General features: G+C 41.6%; 1 protein-coding gene across 15 annotated transcripts in view; it reads right to left on the bottom strand.

Moving 5' to 3' along the window:
- MAST2 (microtubule associated serine/threonine kinase 2) overlaps positions 1 to 17,365 on the bottom strand; it is a 164,164-nt gene that overhangs the window by 68,040 nt on the left and 78,759 nt on the right. For 9 of the 15 annotated variants that reach the window (XM_085232021.1, XM_085232022.1, XM_085232023.1 and 6 more), the window contains one exon: positions 16,510 to 16,716. The exons of 5 other annotated variants lie outside the window; for them this stretch is intronic. In XM_085232021.1, the coding sequence (XP_085088147.1) occupies positions 16,510 to 16,716 (207 nt within the window). Of the gene's footprint in view, positions 1 to 2,965; positions 3,001 to 16,509; positions 16,717 to 17,365 lie in introns of those variants that run through there. One more of the 15 variants, XM_085232034.1, reaches the window with a different exon arrangement.

Genomic DNA, 17,365 nt, shown 5'->3' with positions numbered 1-17,365 from the left:
AACCTCACTAAACAAAGTCAAATTCCTAAAACCCATTAAAAATACTCAAAATTCCTAAAAGTCACAGCCTGTTCTTCCAGACAGGGCTAAACGTTGCTAGAATGAAAATGAGATAACAGTAGAAAACATCACTCTAAGCCAATCTCTGAAAACCAACACATGGCCACTTGCACAATGACACACTGCTGTTACCGCACAGCACAACTTAGAGCATATCCAAAAGAAGTCATGCCCAAAGCACAAGAAACAAAAGGATTGAAAAACAAAGACATTTAATTTAAATATGTCCAAAATCACGCTTAATCTCTCCACAACTCAAATCCAACGGGCAATGTCTCAGTACAGCAGTATGACAATACTACTCCACGTGCGCTTTGTACCGAGAAATTCCCCTATTTATTCTGCAGCTTAGAATTATAAATATTTATACAGAACCAGTTAGACAGGTAAATCTGATTTATGTTTATGTCACCCCTCCCATGACAAACTCCTCAGTGTTGCTCTTGACTTCTCCTATCCTTCTGGGAATACGCTCAAGAAGTAATGGTCCCATCCCCTGACCAGAGGAGCAGATGGCTCAGTTTCCCACTGCCATTAGTGGTGCCGAGAAGCCCCCAGCTGCACCAGACAGCTCATTTCAGCATAATGCATCGCGGAGGAAGAGCTGCCCTGCACAACATCCTAATGCAGAAAGGCCATATGGGAGCAAAGCCCTGTAGGATGTTTAGTAGGGATCAGACGCTGTCGTTATAGAGATGTGTCACAGCACAGTGGTCAGAATGCCAACAGTGGCCCAGAATTCAGAGCACACAACCCACCATTACTGCAATGAGACTGTATGCAAAAGTTTTCCGTATGGATCATGGGAAAATTTTGTCAAATATTTCATACAGCAAAATATTCTCTGCGCAGTTTCAACTCCATATAATAAATGTATATTGCAATAACAACTTTTAAAAAGTAAAAACGTACTAAAAAGTACCGAAAGTACTACACTTTGAAAGGGAAGCAATGAAAACAGAAACATATTTATCCAGTTAACAATATGATACTTCATTCAAAGAGCAGACGTGCCATGATGCTGGGAATGCTGGCACCCAGGGATGCCCTGGGTGCTGCTGCCGCAAGGACCAAGACGGGCAATGGCTTATGTCACAGCCAGCTACTGCTAGGAGTAGTAGTGTGCTCGTGTGCCCCTGGGACCAATGCCCCAACATGAATCCCAGCACAACATGATGTCAGATGAACCAACTCGTCTATTACGACGCACATCACAACAACCCAACCTGCCTGCCCAGCTCCCCCATGACAGCAGCCACCAAGCCGGGCAGGCTGCCAGCAGACATGGCAGAAGGTGATATTCCCAGTAAACTGTCACATGTGCTCAAATATTTTATTTCCAGGGTTGATTGAAGACTGTGGCTTCTGTGCTGTGCGAAATAGGATTTCTATTGCCCGGCTTGATGCAGCTGCTCTCTGCTAGGGCATCTCATATAGCTGTTTGATCACTTTCAAATGTCTAATATTCATTTATCTGGTTAAATCAATAAAAAGTACTCTCTTTTCCATTAGGGTGTGCAGCAGGTTTACAGGTCAATGTCTTTCTTTCTTTTCTTCAAATACTAACAAATAAATGGAATTGTAAATTTCAAGCGGAAGTTTTCTAACAAAGTAATTGTATCAGAAACCTTGTTAACATCCCCAAAATTGTGTCAGTCCTCGACGACCAATTTCAAATTCATAATGGCACATCGACAAGGCTTTACAAGATAAACAAACCTCATTCTTGTTGTGCAAGAGCTCTTTTTCTTCTTGAAAAAATAAAAAGACAATAAGGCTTGTATTTGTTAATAAAACTTCTAATGCAACTCTTTGTGACCAAAATCTAAATTTTATTTTTTAAAGCAAAATCTTTCTTTGCTCCCAGTAAAATTTCTAAAAATCACTGTTAGTACAGAAACAAACTGATAAAATTCAAACTGTAAGAACAGAATCAGGAAATGGAGTAAGCCCTCTCCCCTCATTCAGTATGTTTCTATGTTGGAGTTACAATCTCCTAAAAGATTAACTTTTAGATTAATTAATTAATAGATTAACTTCATTTTTGACAGCTCATGAACAAAATTCATCCCAAAATCAAGTCAAAGCTTATATTCCAAATCTTACATAGATTTTAACTCTAACAACCTATCAACCAATGAGAAATTATGATGCTCATGGCAGCTGTTTACTCATAAACCTATATATATTGCGTTGGTCAGGATTAGCACCTACCTCACTCACCAAGCCCATTCCTCTAGTAAGTTTTTGGGCTATGTGCATTAAGCTCCACAGAACCCCTGATGAGTAATAATTACGTCGCTATTTCCCAATCTTGAAGGGATACCACTGTACTGCATCAGAGCTGATACCAGCTATTAGTGCACAGAATTCAATGGGATTTTATCAAAATCCAAAGAGTAACATGTGACTAAGAGCTCTCATCCTATTTACTACTACAGTAACATATTAACATCTCCAAGAAAAAAAAAAAAACTAGCAAGGATGATTTAAAATTTAAGGTGATGCATATCCCTAAGAAAATCATGTACTATACGTCAAAACATTTGCAAGCCCTGCCCAGTGCTGCCTATATCATCATAATACTGTTTTGCTACTTTGAATACTGAGGCAGCTTGTTCTCAGTAAGGCATCAATCCATCATTTTGTAGAAACAAACCCATGTCACATTCACATACTACGAGAAGCGAGGAACGATGCATTTAAATAAATATCTATAAAAAGAACAAACCGTGGATCTGAACGGTACGATTTTTACAATGAATACAGCTACAAATCATTAAGGAATTACGCCTATCGTACATGATTTAATCTGTTCATAAAGGAAGAAAGCAAGCCTAAACAGCATTAAAACAAGTAGCTTGGAAAAACATCGTAAGAATTACTTGCAAAATCCTTAGATTACCTTTTGGATCGTCTCAACATGCTGGTAGCAGGCAGAGAGAAATTGGACAGCACAGTCCAAAAGGAGTCAGACATGATCTTTAAAAGCTTTCATTGCTGGGAAAATACAGCACAATCAAGCCACTAGCAATAAATAAGGAACTAAATAATACCAGTGACAGAGCCAATGCAAATTCCCTGTAGACCTTGCAAGCTGTTCCATTAATGCGAGACAGGCAGGCAGGCGTGCATGCTGCTGCTCCCACCGCCTCCATCCCTGCCTGCCGCTCTCTACCTTAGGAGGCAGTGCAAAATGAGATATTTATTCCCTTCCCATCATGTACACTTTAGAACCGGAGCTGCTTGTATACACAACAAACATTATTTATATACATCTCTCCCTGTTCCTCCAATTGCAATCAAAACATTTTCAAGCAAAGCCACGAGCGGGGATCTGTTGGTAATGCTGAATAACACGCTGCTTCCAGGCTGTGGCTGCACAGACAGCACCACTCACTGCTGACTTTGGGGTTTTATTTTGAAATGGAGGCCCTTCTGCTTTGTAGCAAGGAGAGGGGCTTTTCGCTTATTTTTTTTTAATTAATCTTCCATCTTCAAATGAACCCTATGTTTTGTGTTTACGTGCCCCAAGTGGATTTTAAATAAATAAAAAATAAATAAGAAGTAAGGCACCCACCCATGCACATGTCAGGTAACAGCAAGCACAACTCCCGGTGCCACCAAACAGCTCTGCCAGCTGAATTTCAACTGCAAGGAGTGGGGAACCATGAGTGATGCACATCAGAGGTTTCCCACACGCACTCCTGCACAGCAGCCACAGGTTCACATTGTCCCTTTTGTGCTCCTTGCCATGTTTTTGCTTTTTCCAGGGGCTACACAAAACCTCTCTGTAGCTGCTGCGCTTTTTTTTTTTTTTTTAATTTCAATACGCAATCTATTTTCTTTCAGTTGTGGCTTTTTTAAGCACTTCTGCCAATAGAAAAGCTAATGACGTTCTCATATTTCAGCCTTCTTGAGTGGCTTTTTATCACAGACATGAGGAAGATGACAATCAACAGCTGGCACTGCCTTCCGTGCACAATGCACCCCTTAAAAACACATGGAAATGGCCGGGAGGAAGGAATCCCACTAGGCTCTCATTAACTTTCCACAGAATTGCATGAAAGAATTAAATGACCTTCCTAACTAATGCATAAAAACGGTTTTTAATACACACATTTATCAAAACTCACACCAGATTCAGCAAAGCATCTCCTCCCATCTGAGCTTCAAAACACAAAATGCAACTTTGCATGCTGCAGATAGCAGAGGTATGTCCAACATGGCCACCCCTTCCAGCCTGTTTAGACACTTGCATCAAAAGGATCTCCATCACCTTCTACTTTGATTTCATTTAGAGTGCGACCAGGTAAAGCTCTGCCCCTATCTATTGCTGATCAGAAAGAAGCAGCACAATAATTTACGGATCACAGAATCATCAAGGTGGGAAAAGACCTCTAAGATCACCTAACCCAACCTCAGCCCACCCCACCATGCCCACTGACCAAGTCCCTCAGAGCCACATCTCAAACACCCGTGACCCCACCACTCCCCGGGCAGCACATGCAAGTGCAAGTGCAAGATGCAAGTGCATCACCAGTCCAAGAAATAACACATACCAGTCAAGTCTATAAACCAAAGAACAGCATCACAGCATTATACTCAGGGTACCACATGACCAACAAACTTGTTTGCAAACAGGTTTACAAATAGTCGGATTCACACCATCAGCTGAAATGTGAACTGAAATTTCCAAGCAGTAATGGAGACAAAAAGCTCTTCATTAACCAACAAAGTAGACCTGACAGCAAAAAGAAATTCCAGAATGCTTAGACAGCAAATAAACTAAAACTAGCTAAATCCCCCTAACTTCATATTCATTGTGTCTTTTTCTCCAAAAAGTGACTGGAAAAAGACATACCATGCAACATTTTTACATTCCCTACAGAGAAGGCACAAAAAGGCGAAGCCATTTTAGGAGAATATTCTCCATGGACACCAATGGCAGCATCAATCAGCTGAAACTCTGCTCACTCTCAGTGCTCGGGGGGCACCCAGGGCCCCCCAGCTGGGCAGGGAAGCGGCAGCAGTGATGCTATCCACATGGTTCTGCAGAGCCCACAAATTGCAATAAACACTTTGGAAATTACATAACATGGTTTGCAAAGAGCAGGAATTTCTTTAACCCTTCTTTGTCCTTGCTTTTCACAACGTGTGTTCCACACACCAATAAAAAACCTCACCTTGCACATTGGCATCAGCAAAGTGTGCATTTTGGGACAGTTCCCTGGTGGTTAATACAGAGAGGTTCAGAATAGACTGAAAAATACAGGTAAGCAGTGATGAGTGCTGATGAGATGCAGCATTCTTACTAGAATAGCAGAACACACTGAAACTATCAAAAACTTTCAAAAATATGTCCTATCCTAAAGTATTACAGTGTCAACATTTGAAGAATGCATTCTAGTAATAAAAAAGTTAAAAGCGTAAGTATTTGCTAATGACAAATGAAATCCCTCTAAGCGACTATATTATTGTCTCTGTATGATAAGCAAAACTTTTTGCAGAAGTAAGTCTAGAGACTTCTCACTGGTTCAAAATCACAGCCTTCTGCATGCCAACAAAAATACCACAAACACAAACATGTTACCAGATGAGCTTTCTACTTCATTTAACTCATAAATGAGATAATATGTCTTTGTGAATTCCCAAACATGAGCTATTCCCAGCCTGAAGAAACAGCCTTCCTTATGAAACACTCCCACTTGCCATTCAGGGTGTTTATTTTCCATTCATCTCCTTCATCCAATTCACGCCCAAATTACCCTCAGGAAAGACCAGGGGTTCAGCAGCTCCTGCTATGCTGGAGTGCTTCCCTGCTGACCACATCTATCACATCCAGGGCCCCCCTGACATGGAACCCACTGGATATCACACGTCAAAGACTTCCCAGTTTCTCACCTTCCCCATTACCTGGGTAGGACACAAATTAAGCCTGATAGTAAATGGGATTAAAATTAAGCAAACAGTCCACGTGAAACCCATTGCTTCCCAGGCTTCTTTCATAGCAGCCACATTTCTGACTTACAGACCTTAAGTTCACATAGAATAAGACCATCTTAAATAACAACTGTCCTTGTAAAAGTAAGCTGAACTTCCCAAAGAGATCACTGATATTATGTTAAAAAGAGAATCGCAGAAGTCAAACCTCTTGCAACCAGACAGATTTTAGGTGGACTATTCATCAGGAAATGGTTCCCACAGCATTTTTTCACTGAATTTTTAAAGTATTTCAAATAGAATGAAATTTGAAGTACCCAAAATTTCAAATGAAAGTAACTTGAGTCATGCAGTAAAGGAAAACGGTGTGACAGAAACCAGTTGCAATACTACTTGGGAAAACCTACCTAATTATTCAATCACTTGAACAGTTACATTGTATTAAGTGTCACAAAAATAAGTGGTACTCTCACAGTTGACATTTTTGAATAGCTGCATACCTCAAATACACAAATTAGGCACTAGAAATATCTAAAAATTAAAACTGTTTTACTAGCAAAAGCTGGATTGTTTGGAGGCATCAAAAACAGAAGATACAGTCTATTCAATTTTGGTTTAAACTTTAAATGGCATACTTAGCAAGAGAAGAAAAGCATTGCAACTAATATTAATTAACACAAATAAAACTGATGAAGATCTGAAGAGAGAACCGCTGTCTATCGCTATGGTGTTGCCAGAACAACATGTAATATGTAATAACTCCAGTGGAAAACTTTGAACTTCAGTGCGAAGAAAGGAAAGAAGTTCTTCCTATATACCTCTAAAATATAAAAATCTAAAAAAAAAAAAAAAAAAAATCAGAACACAGCTCCTGTAAAAAGAAAAAGAAAAAAAAAAAAAAAAGAAATACATGGAAGACGTGTGCTGAGCTATTTGGGGCATCATTATTATTTGAACAGTGACCTACCAAGTGCCGAGCAGGCTGCCATCTCGAGCCATGTAAGCAGCAGTCAGACAGAGGACGCAAAGCTGGATAAATCTTTAGGGTCCACGTCTCTATTGTTACTTGCTAGCTCACACAATCTCCCCTTCCTTCATTTTTTGGCTGAAATCAGCCAAGCTCCAGGCACCCCAACTGCAACCCAATACAGAACCAAAGACCTGTGCCCAGATTTCAAGCACTAGCTCCATACAGAAGGACTCCAAAGGACTTGTGCTGCTCAAGATTAAACCAACCAGGTTTCCTGGGGTGAAGAATAACCAAATTGCTCTCTGGTGTGCATTTCCCATGCAGATAACAGCCTCCATTAGTTTAGATAATGATTCAAAGGATCAGAAACGTTTGCTGAGCTGCGGCAGAATTAGCTATAAGGCACTGTATGCTCATATACCAGAATAAAAGCTGCCAGCTTCTCATGTAACTTTAATCTGGCGCTGTTACTGAACTAACTGGGGTTGTCATCATAGTGAATAGCCTGAAATGCTAGCTAATGCATTTCAGTGTTCCAGCACAGCAGTGACCCTGTTAAAGCACTGTTAAAGATTGATAACAAAGACTTATTGCTAAAATGCAAACTTAATTGTGCCCCAAATTCTAAAATGTTTATTCAAATTCTCTCTTTGGATTCCTATTAACAAAAATACCGCTTTCTAGTTTGCTAGTATTCCTTACTCCGCTCACAAACTGCACTAGTAAGATATTGGCTATTGCAATACAACATTCATTTAATGCGATTTCCAGCTCAGCAAATTGATGATTGGGCTCAAATGCCATGGAAAGGTCAGTTAGTCTCTTTAAATGCGTTACTAGAACTAACGTTCTTTTCCTAGGCTGTTTTCTTCATGTATGATTCAAATGTCAGTTATCCTATTTAATCAAATGCACCCTCAACATGCAATTCAAATGCTGTAAGAAACGAGGAGCCACTTGGAAAATAACAATACTGAGCATTGGTTTTAAAAACGTCACTTCATTTTTAGACAGAAACCTCCTCTTGTTTTATCCAAAATGTTCTTGAAGACACCTGGTGACCACTGTGTGAGAACAGAGCACCTCAGTGCTGCTCTGACCTCCAAACCCTCTCGGAAAGACTTTCCCCCCTCTCTGCCAATGAAAACTCAGTCAGAAGAAAACACAAATTGAGCCTCCTGTTGCCACTGTGGCATTTTATCATCTTCAGCATGAATAATTTATCATCATGCACTTAAAAGATGTGCTTGAAACATTTATTTCTAACCTGTAAGACTCTGTTACACTGAATTAACTGTGCAACCGTATTTGCAAACAGGAATCACAGAATCATTAAGGTTGGAAAAGACCTCTAAGATAATCAAACCCAACCATCAACCCATCACGCTGTACTCAGCCCCTTCCACTAAGCAGCTCAGCACCAACATCTCTGCCTGTTCTCTGCAGAGCTCCTCCAGCACTCGTTCCCTGCCCTGCCCAATGGGGTCTTGTATACACAATAACACACAGTCCTCGACAGATGTTGCCATAAACCATTCCAACAAGACCTCAGCAAAGCAGATTTGTAAAGCAGGTGTTTGCTATCCTCTACTTTATGGGGAAACTGCAGTACAGAATTGAAAGGACAAAGAGAAAAAGCAGCAACAAAGGTACTTTGTGCTGTGTAGGGATGGAGGGGTGAAGAACTTAAAAGTGGTTGATTACAACCAGAGACAACACAACCAAGGTAAGTGAAAGAAGCAAATGGTAAGGATGAGGAAACAACATAGCTACATAAGTGGGTGAATCAGGCAGATTTTGTTACTCAAGACCACAGCCATCGGCTTCCAATACCAAATAGGGCTTCCAATATCAAATAGGGCTCCCATCACTTACACAAGAGTGTAGCACTCATCCCGCAGCACCATGTCAAATCAGAATCATTAAGGTTGGAAAAGACCACTAAGATCATCCAGTCCAACCACCAAAGCATCACCCACACCCACAAACCATGCCCACAAAGGACAAAGAGCAACACAGCACGGCTGGCAGCCAGCCTGAAGGAGAGCTGCTCCTTTGGGCCGCACATCATGCAGAGGCAAATCAAGCCTGAACTCCCAACACAGTGCTGCCACCTGATTTGTTTCTGGTATAGTTCCACCTATCTGTCCCGACCTGCATGCTCAGTGCCAGCACTTCCACCCCGCAGCTCATTTCCTCGCTGCTTGTTTAACACACTGAGGCTCAAAGGGTAAGGATACTGTAAAGCCCTCGCATTTACCATGGCTTTTCTGAAACAAAAGGCTTATTTTGTAGGATGTTGGCTAAGAAGAGTTATTCTGGGAGCAAGGGGAATGCTAATGCAGCGAACAGACTAAGAGGATGAATTTTACATTTTCAAGCATAAATTCTTAATGAAGTTAGAGCATGGGATAAGAATAGACTTTACAAAATAAGCCATGGTGCAGATGATACATAGAAATCCAAACCATGCAAGGGAACATCATGAGTACCGGTATTAGAAAAAAAAAAAAAAAAAAAAAAAAAAAAAGGATAAAAAGTTCACCCAGTTCTAAGGCAGAACTGCATCCTAATTTGGCCATGAATTTTTAACAGAAATCGGTCCCTATTTTAGTTATTCCTTTGGAATAATATCAATCTTCACAGCAAAAGCTTAGCTTTAATCTGAAAGTCTGGGAAAGCAGTGATAACATATCATCAACCAGCAGGCAAACAAACTACTTGAGGTCGTGAGCCTCTGAGAAATGCACAATGTGCAAGGCAGATGAACACAAGAACAAGCATGGAAACACTGATTTCTGTATAATTACAGATCAATACACCTCTATAATCTGGTTTACAGTAACTCTGGGGAACCTATAAAGGTGATATATTAGTAAAGTAACATTTCTTAAAATTTACACGATATTTAGAACCTCACCTGATACATATTTATTTATATAGGTATGTAAAAATAAAAGTAAATAGGGCCATACATGTCAGAAGTTTGAAACACTGAGACAGATCTAATAACTTACAACAAATTTGTCCAGAGTTAATTCCTTGCTTGGAATAGTACAGAATAGACAGATATGGAACTCGACGATTTCTGCAGCCTCCAATGAAAACCTCATTTCAAAATATTGCAAACAATATTTAAAATTTTGCAATTCTAGATTTTATTATACTGTACTGTAGCACATTAGAAAATGGCATAAACAAATGATACAATTAGCAAAAATTATAACAGAAGTATATAAGAGCACTGCTCAGACATTAGTAAAAGAAATACAGCCCCTTCCCTCACCAACCAACCTTTAAAATATCTCAGATCTAAGGAAAAAAGAAAACACAGCTAAAGAAGTATCTCCATCTCACATTTCCTTACGTGCTCCCCGGGTTCTGACCAGCAGAGCAAGCGCTGTGCAGACCTGGTAGACAAAAGAAAACAAACACCTTCTGGACTTTTGATACAAAAGTAGGCTTCTGTGTTATCTATAAAAATGAAACTAGAAATAAACCCAAATAATATTTTCAGCTCTTCAAATATTGTTACACAACCACTGAATCACACCCGTAAATGAGCACCACCTGCTTGTCCACAGAACGCACTCTCCGCGGAGCAAACAAGACTTGCGAAATGATAAAGCGAAGTCCTTCCCAGCAGCGGTCACTTACAGCAGCAGTATGCACAAAGTGGACCGCGGCGTCCTGCGGCCCACCCTGCCGCTGCCCTTACTCCTAAGCAGGAGGGAGAAGTTGCAGAAGCGACAGGTCCCGGTGCTGCGCTCCATGGCGGTGCCAGGAGGCTGCGCGCGGACCGAGGCTGCAGGCTGGGACACGTCTCCAGGGCAGCTCCTCCATGCCAAGGGTGCAGCTGCAACCAACTCCATTTTGTCCAAACTGATCGCGAGTTCTCTGCGAGTGAAATGCTGACACGTGTGACTTAAAGGAATGCTTCCACTAAACGTTTGTGTTGATTCATGTGGGAAATTGGGTGGTTTTCTAAAAGAACCCAAGTACTGCTTCCATAACTTCTTTCTCTTCTTTGTTTTAAATGCAAACAAATCCCTGTTCCAACCCAGAGAGGTGTCACTGCTCCGATGCCCTCCTGACCACGGGTCGGTAACATCCCTGCCCCAAGGACGGGGCTCCAAAGCAAGGCGAGGGCAGGGGGTGAAGGAACACAAAGCACACGGAGCTCTTTCACCACTGCAAAGATTATGGTTCGAAGATTTTATTTTAGGACGTTAATAATTCATACTGACAGTGTAATGTAAACTAGGCTAGAAGATTGCGCTCTCAAGTACCACACCAGGGATTGAATGACAGAAGAATAAACACTGGCCAAAGAAGCAAAATTTTAGGAGATATGGGGAGATGGGACTGCAAGAGAATCTGGCAGACAAAAGATAAACATATTTTAGATGAAAAAAAAAAAAACACCGACAGGAGAAAAGAGAGATTGAAAAAAGAATACAGAATCACAGACTCATTAAGGTTGGAACAGACTTCCAAGATCACCCAGTCCAACCCCACCCCACCATGCCTGCCAACCACGTCCCTCAGTGCCACATCTCCATGGTTCTGGAGCACCTCCAGGTGACCCCACCACCTCCCTGGGCAGCTGTGCCACTGCATCACTGCTCCTTCTGAGAAGAAATCCTGTGCAAATGCAAGCAGCTGTGTCACGCAATCACTGCTCCTGCCTGATTCAGGTCTGTTATACTGGCACTGGGTGCTGGGGATTAGTACTTCCCTGTTAGTGCTGTGAGCCTGTTTGCACACTCAAAGGTTTCCAAGACAAAGGCAGAAGTAGTATCTGGTCACCTCATAGCACAGCCAGAAACAACAGGTACGAATCACTCAGCTTATCAGTGAAGTTCATTCTAGCTCACCAAGGCAAAGGGACATGCTCCCCTCCCAGAGCCTCTGGCCTCACAGACCTGCAGGTGGTGCTTCGTCAGTGGTTGCAGAGGGCAGCCTGCAGCAAGGAATTCACACCTCCTGCTCCGAGCCTGGGCTTTAACGCTTCCACTGCTGCAGCCCCAGGGGGGGACGTGGGGACTTCAGCATTTACAGTGCCTCTGCATGAAAAAATTATACAGTCCAACATGGAAAAAAGTGCATAAAGCTGAGTTTGGTAAGGGAAGGTGAGCACCTCCTGCATGGACACCACTGTCCCACAACACAACCCCCAGGGTGCAAGAGGAGAGAGCAACTGTGTGTGGTTAAATGACAGGGCAGAAAATCCTCGGGTTTCACTGGGGCACTCACAGCCTGTATCTCAGGCCCCACAACTTTACCAAGATGCAGATGCTGTTACCAACATCACCGTGCAGCATGTGACAACCTGCTGGAATCACCAGTTTCCCAGTTCAGCCCTCGGCTGCACACTGGTGTAAGCCAACAAGGCTACGGAGCTACTGGCAAGGTACATAAACTCCTTCAATACAAGGCCCAAGACTCCCCATAGTCGCCATCTCCTACTTGTAGTCTCAGTCTCCATCTGCTACTTCCAAGAATAACCATTGGTACAAAAGAAAATAAATTTTAAAAATCCATTAAAAATAAACGAACTCTGGGAAACTCATTCATTAAAAGTAAGATGTGCATTACAGTCCAGTTGCAAAGAGATGATAAACTCAGAATTCACCATTTCATATAAGGCATAATGACACGGTCACAGAGTTGTTCCATTGCTTGTTATTGAGTTCTCATCTACACTGTTTCCTTATGCTGCTTTGCAGTAAATGCTGACCCACTATTCAGCAAGTCAGGAAAACAGAACCTGCACCAAATCAAGCACTAATCCAGGAAGGTGTCACCTGTTGCCAAACCAGAACAATTCCCAAATGTCATTGCAGCTGAACACAGCCCTTTTCATTAATGCTGACATTCATCAAATAGGATACTAACTAAAACAAACTTACCAAGAAGCTGTATCAGTGACTTTCAACTAAGATGAAGTTTAAGTAGAGAAAGGAAACTTATCACCAATTCTTGACGCACCTTGAGGTATTTCAAAACAAAAACATTAAGAATCTCATCAAATTTGAATTCTGAAATGTTTTTCACCTTACCTAGAAAAACAGAACTTCTGTTTGCAGGTGCTGCCCTGTTGCTGTAAAGCATATGCACTCCTCAAACCAAAAGCTTCCTGTGACTGTTGTAGAAAGTCCATTTTTCTAAGAAACTGTGGTAATGAAATTACAGCGATGAAGGTCTTTAGTTACACAACACTCACCAAGACACACAGATAGATTTTAAAGAAGAGAGACATCCAGTCCCAAGGTGTCTCAGCATGTCCCAGCAAGGTGGGTGCAGCTGAGCTGAGGGCTCACTGTGGTACATGAGACCCTCAAGGCCTGGCTGTGCCCTCAGCCCTGCGACAGCCTACACAAGAAAGGCTTTACATCAAGGCAGGCTCAGAAATTAAGCGTTCTGGAGCAAGGTTAGGTTCCTGTTTTGCTTTATTACAGCAAGGATCTCAGATGGTGACCACATCTTGCATAGGCTACAAACAAAAATCTTTAAAACTATTCCTCAGAGTTATAAAAAAAATCAATAGTTATCATCAATAAACTTTAGAAAGGCTAAAATGCCTCAACACAGTAAGGCTAAAATATCTCAATGAAAAGAAGAACAATCTCAATTATGTAGCTCTATAAGAGCATGTACCACAGTTGGCATGAGCTCATGAAGTCAAAATAACCAAAATAATAAGAAAATGTCCCTGGAGTAATACAACGGAATCCACCTCTTCCCTTGATAAAGGATAATGAAATTCCCACTGAGATTCCACCACACCAGCAGAGCCAAGAAGCAGAACCAGGGCACCACATCTCAGTGAGGCCCTTTCTGGAAGTAATTTATCTCTTGCTGAGGGAGTTACAGAGTGCAGTGCTCCGCAGAATGGAGGGAAGCGCATGCTGCTTTAGTCTCAAGGCTTCTCACTTCCAAGAACAATTAAATTCACTGTATCTTGAAAGCAACTCATTATCAAGAACTGCAGTAAATCCACCTTTAGATTGAACTAAAGGACTAATGTGGGTGCACAAAGACTCGCCAACTCGTAAAGAAGACAAGCTGAGAAACATGGTTAACTAGACTTCCTGGCTACCCCTAAATGAGCACAAGCCAGAATGCAAACATGAGGCCCACAGCTTCAGTTCAATTTTGGACACCATTCCCTTTTCTTCCTAAAGACACACGATCTGAATTCCAACCCACGACTGCCTCAACAATAGCAGTCTTATTTCATCTACTATCTATTTATTTTTGTTGTAATCATGCCACTTTCACATCCTTTACTCTTTAAAAGCTTTACATTATTTTCAGTTGTTCAAAGGCTATGTGTATCAAGTACTTTTGTTCTCAGCTCAATTGATTCTTCCTGAAGCCAGGAAGCCACTTCCATGCTAACTGACATGCTAAATGATCTAACAATTGTTCATTTGTCCATGTAGGAACATCAAAGGTGCCACACAAAGAGGGGAAAACTGTACAGCTACTTGCAAATGCAGTATACTGATGGTAAAAAACAAGAACGTTTAGCATGAAGCCATACACCTTTCAGTACATTTTCCACCAGTTCCCAGTATTATTTGCACAGCGATGGAAATGAGCCACTGCCTGGCTAACCTAGGAGTGTTAAGCTGTGCAGATCAATGACAGCAATAACTTGCCAGGATGAACCTTTGCTCCAAGCAAGCAGCAATGGCTATCACAGGCCCTGTAACCAAGTAAACAAAACTACAACAAACAAAGGCAGGATAAAGCTGGATCAAGAGCTGCACAGGTGAAAGCAACGAAGACAAAAATAAAAAGTTATTATAGTAGACCTAAGCTCTTACACAGAGCTATGTCTCTGTGAATCATCAACCACTCATCATTTAAAGAGCAGATGGCTGGAAGGTCCCCATATGTGAAAAATATTACCAAGAAGAAGAGACCATAGTAACAGTGAAATATAACTTGATACTGTGATTTTTCTATGAATTATTCTTAATGATAACATTGATCCATGCCAAAAGCCTGAAGAGTGGAGCACTCGGAGGAAAAAGAGCAGTAAGCACCAAAAAGGCTTTAGAAGACAATAAATAATCATTAGATATCCTCACAGACGGAGCAGTTCTCAACCTACTTTAATAATCTAATTTAATTACCACTTACCAGACTGTTAATTAGCCTCACAATTCTAAACAGCATTCAGCCACCTTTAAGCACCCTTACGAAGGAACTGCCAATAGCAGCTTTTACGTAACAAGAATTCATTCCCAATCATATTGGTGACAATGACATTAAAACAATAAGAGGCAGCTGTTCCATCACTGCTCATCAGAACGGCACGGAGAGCTGCTCCCATTCTGCACGGCAGCAACGGCAGCAAGGTGGGCAGCCACCTCTCCCCATGGCAATGCACAACAAGCCAAGAACAGACATGAACAACGTCTCTATCCTTTGCTGACAGCCCCATTTCCACCCAACAGGTGCAATATGCATTTCTCTCCATTAGAGGGACAGATGCCTAAAATAGCTAAACTTCACATTTTCTTGTTACTCCCCCCAGAGCCAGCCAGCAGGAGCAATCTCCCTCTGAAATAACAGGCTAGGCTTAGAGGCTATTGCATTACCACCTGATGAGCAGCTGAAATTTGATCAGCTACCTCCACAGCACAGTATGTGAGCTTCAAAACCAGCTCTCTGCTGGCTCAAGTTTTAAGCAGGTACCACTTAGCTCCAATTTCATAATTGCACACACAAAGATCTCTAGATCATGTTAGCCTTTGTCAGGGGCGATCCCACTAAATACTATTAGTAAGGGAACCAGAGGTTTCCACTGGGGTCTTGAAAGTTCTGTAACAGCGCAGCATAGAGCAAGAGTTAATCCTGAATGTGAAAAGTCAGCCAAGCTCCCAAGCATCTCAGTATAAACTGAATTGTATTGGCCTTTTTTCCTTTGTTTATTTTACTTTTTTTCCCCCCACTTTACAAACTCCTTACCCATATTTAAGTGTACTGACAGCAGGATTCATTTTACTCATTATCCTTTTTGGACACTGTATTGCAGATAGACCTCAGTGTTGAGTTCTCATAGAAGTTAACAAGGATTTACAGTGAACAGAACAGAGTGCAGTAGGTTAGCACAGACCCATATCTCCAGGCAGGGCTTCTTAAGGGCCACACTCCAGGCTGCTGCACTTTGAGGTTGCTTTTCTTGACATCAGTGATACCTGTGGGGGTTCCTCTGCTGTTTCATACAAGCTGAACAGGCACATGTAAGGCAGCAAAAGGTATAGTCAGGAAATTGCGTGCACGCTCAGGCAGACAGAGCTCCATTCATTTTATCTTCTGGCCTTAAACTACAAATTAATTAAAAAACGTGTAGAAATACAACGTAAACCCATACGCTACAAGGCTGAAAGCAAATTACACATTACCAGGCTCTGCCTGTCTGTTAGGTTTTATTTTCTCGAACAAAAAAGCTGTTAAGTTCATAAGTGGTTACAGCAACACCAAACGGTTAGAAATTCCTAGTTGATACCTCTCCTTACCTCCACTGAAATGGATGGCTGTAGCATGGGCTAGACGGATTGCTCTGGGCTTGTGAGTTCAGGTAAAATACAAGAGGAGAAGTGACAAGTGCACAGTCAGCACTAAATGGGAATTTAAGGTGCTGCAGACCTGGAGCAGATGTAGGAGAGAACGTGTGCTGATGAACATCACTTCCTCGGCAGTGGGAGTACAAAGAAGAGGAGATTCTGACAAGGTGCCACGGTGGAAAAGAAAATAAATCAGGGTCAATATCACATCTTCTGTTTATCACATCAATAAAAAGGAAGAGAAAAAAACTTTCAAAACACATGTTCTATCTTCTATCTATCAGTACAATAAACTAAGTCAGTCAATTATCACCCAAACTAAAATGTACTTGTCAGTCAATATATAGCATCTATTCCATATTATTTTTCCACTACAAAATCTTCTGATCTGGAATTACCCAAGTCCTGTTTTTTAGTGATTCCCAGGTTTCCTGGATCACACACCACTGTCCATTCTGTTAAAGTCAAATTTTAGCTGGGAAAAATCAACGAAGCTGGCAATGGCACCAGTGACAGACACGGGCCATTTGCAGCACAGCCTTCGCAGGCTGCAATTTGGGAGACGTGGTTCTGCACCACAGCTATGGCAACAAAAGAAAAAGTCAACAGCAAAAACATGAATTACACAAACCATTATCTTGAGGACAACGTTTAGCACTGAAAATGTTTTAAAACAGCTAGTTAAGCCTGAGAGCAGCACTGCAAAATGAGTTTATTCTAATTGAGCGGTGGAGAAACTGAGGCACAGAGAGGTTATGTGACTCGTTCATAGCACAGCCACAGCAGCATTAGGATTGCAGCTGAGAAG

This window comes from Meleagris gallopavo, chromosome 10, assembly GCF_905368555.1.
Source record: "Meleagris gallopavo chromosome 10, MGAL_WU_HG_1.1, whole genome shotgun sequence".
NCBI lineage: Eukaryota > Metazoa > Chordata > Aves > Galliformes > Phasianidae > Meleagris > Meleagris gallopavo.
This window is presented reverse-complemented; position numbering and strand designations above follow the sequence as displayed.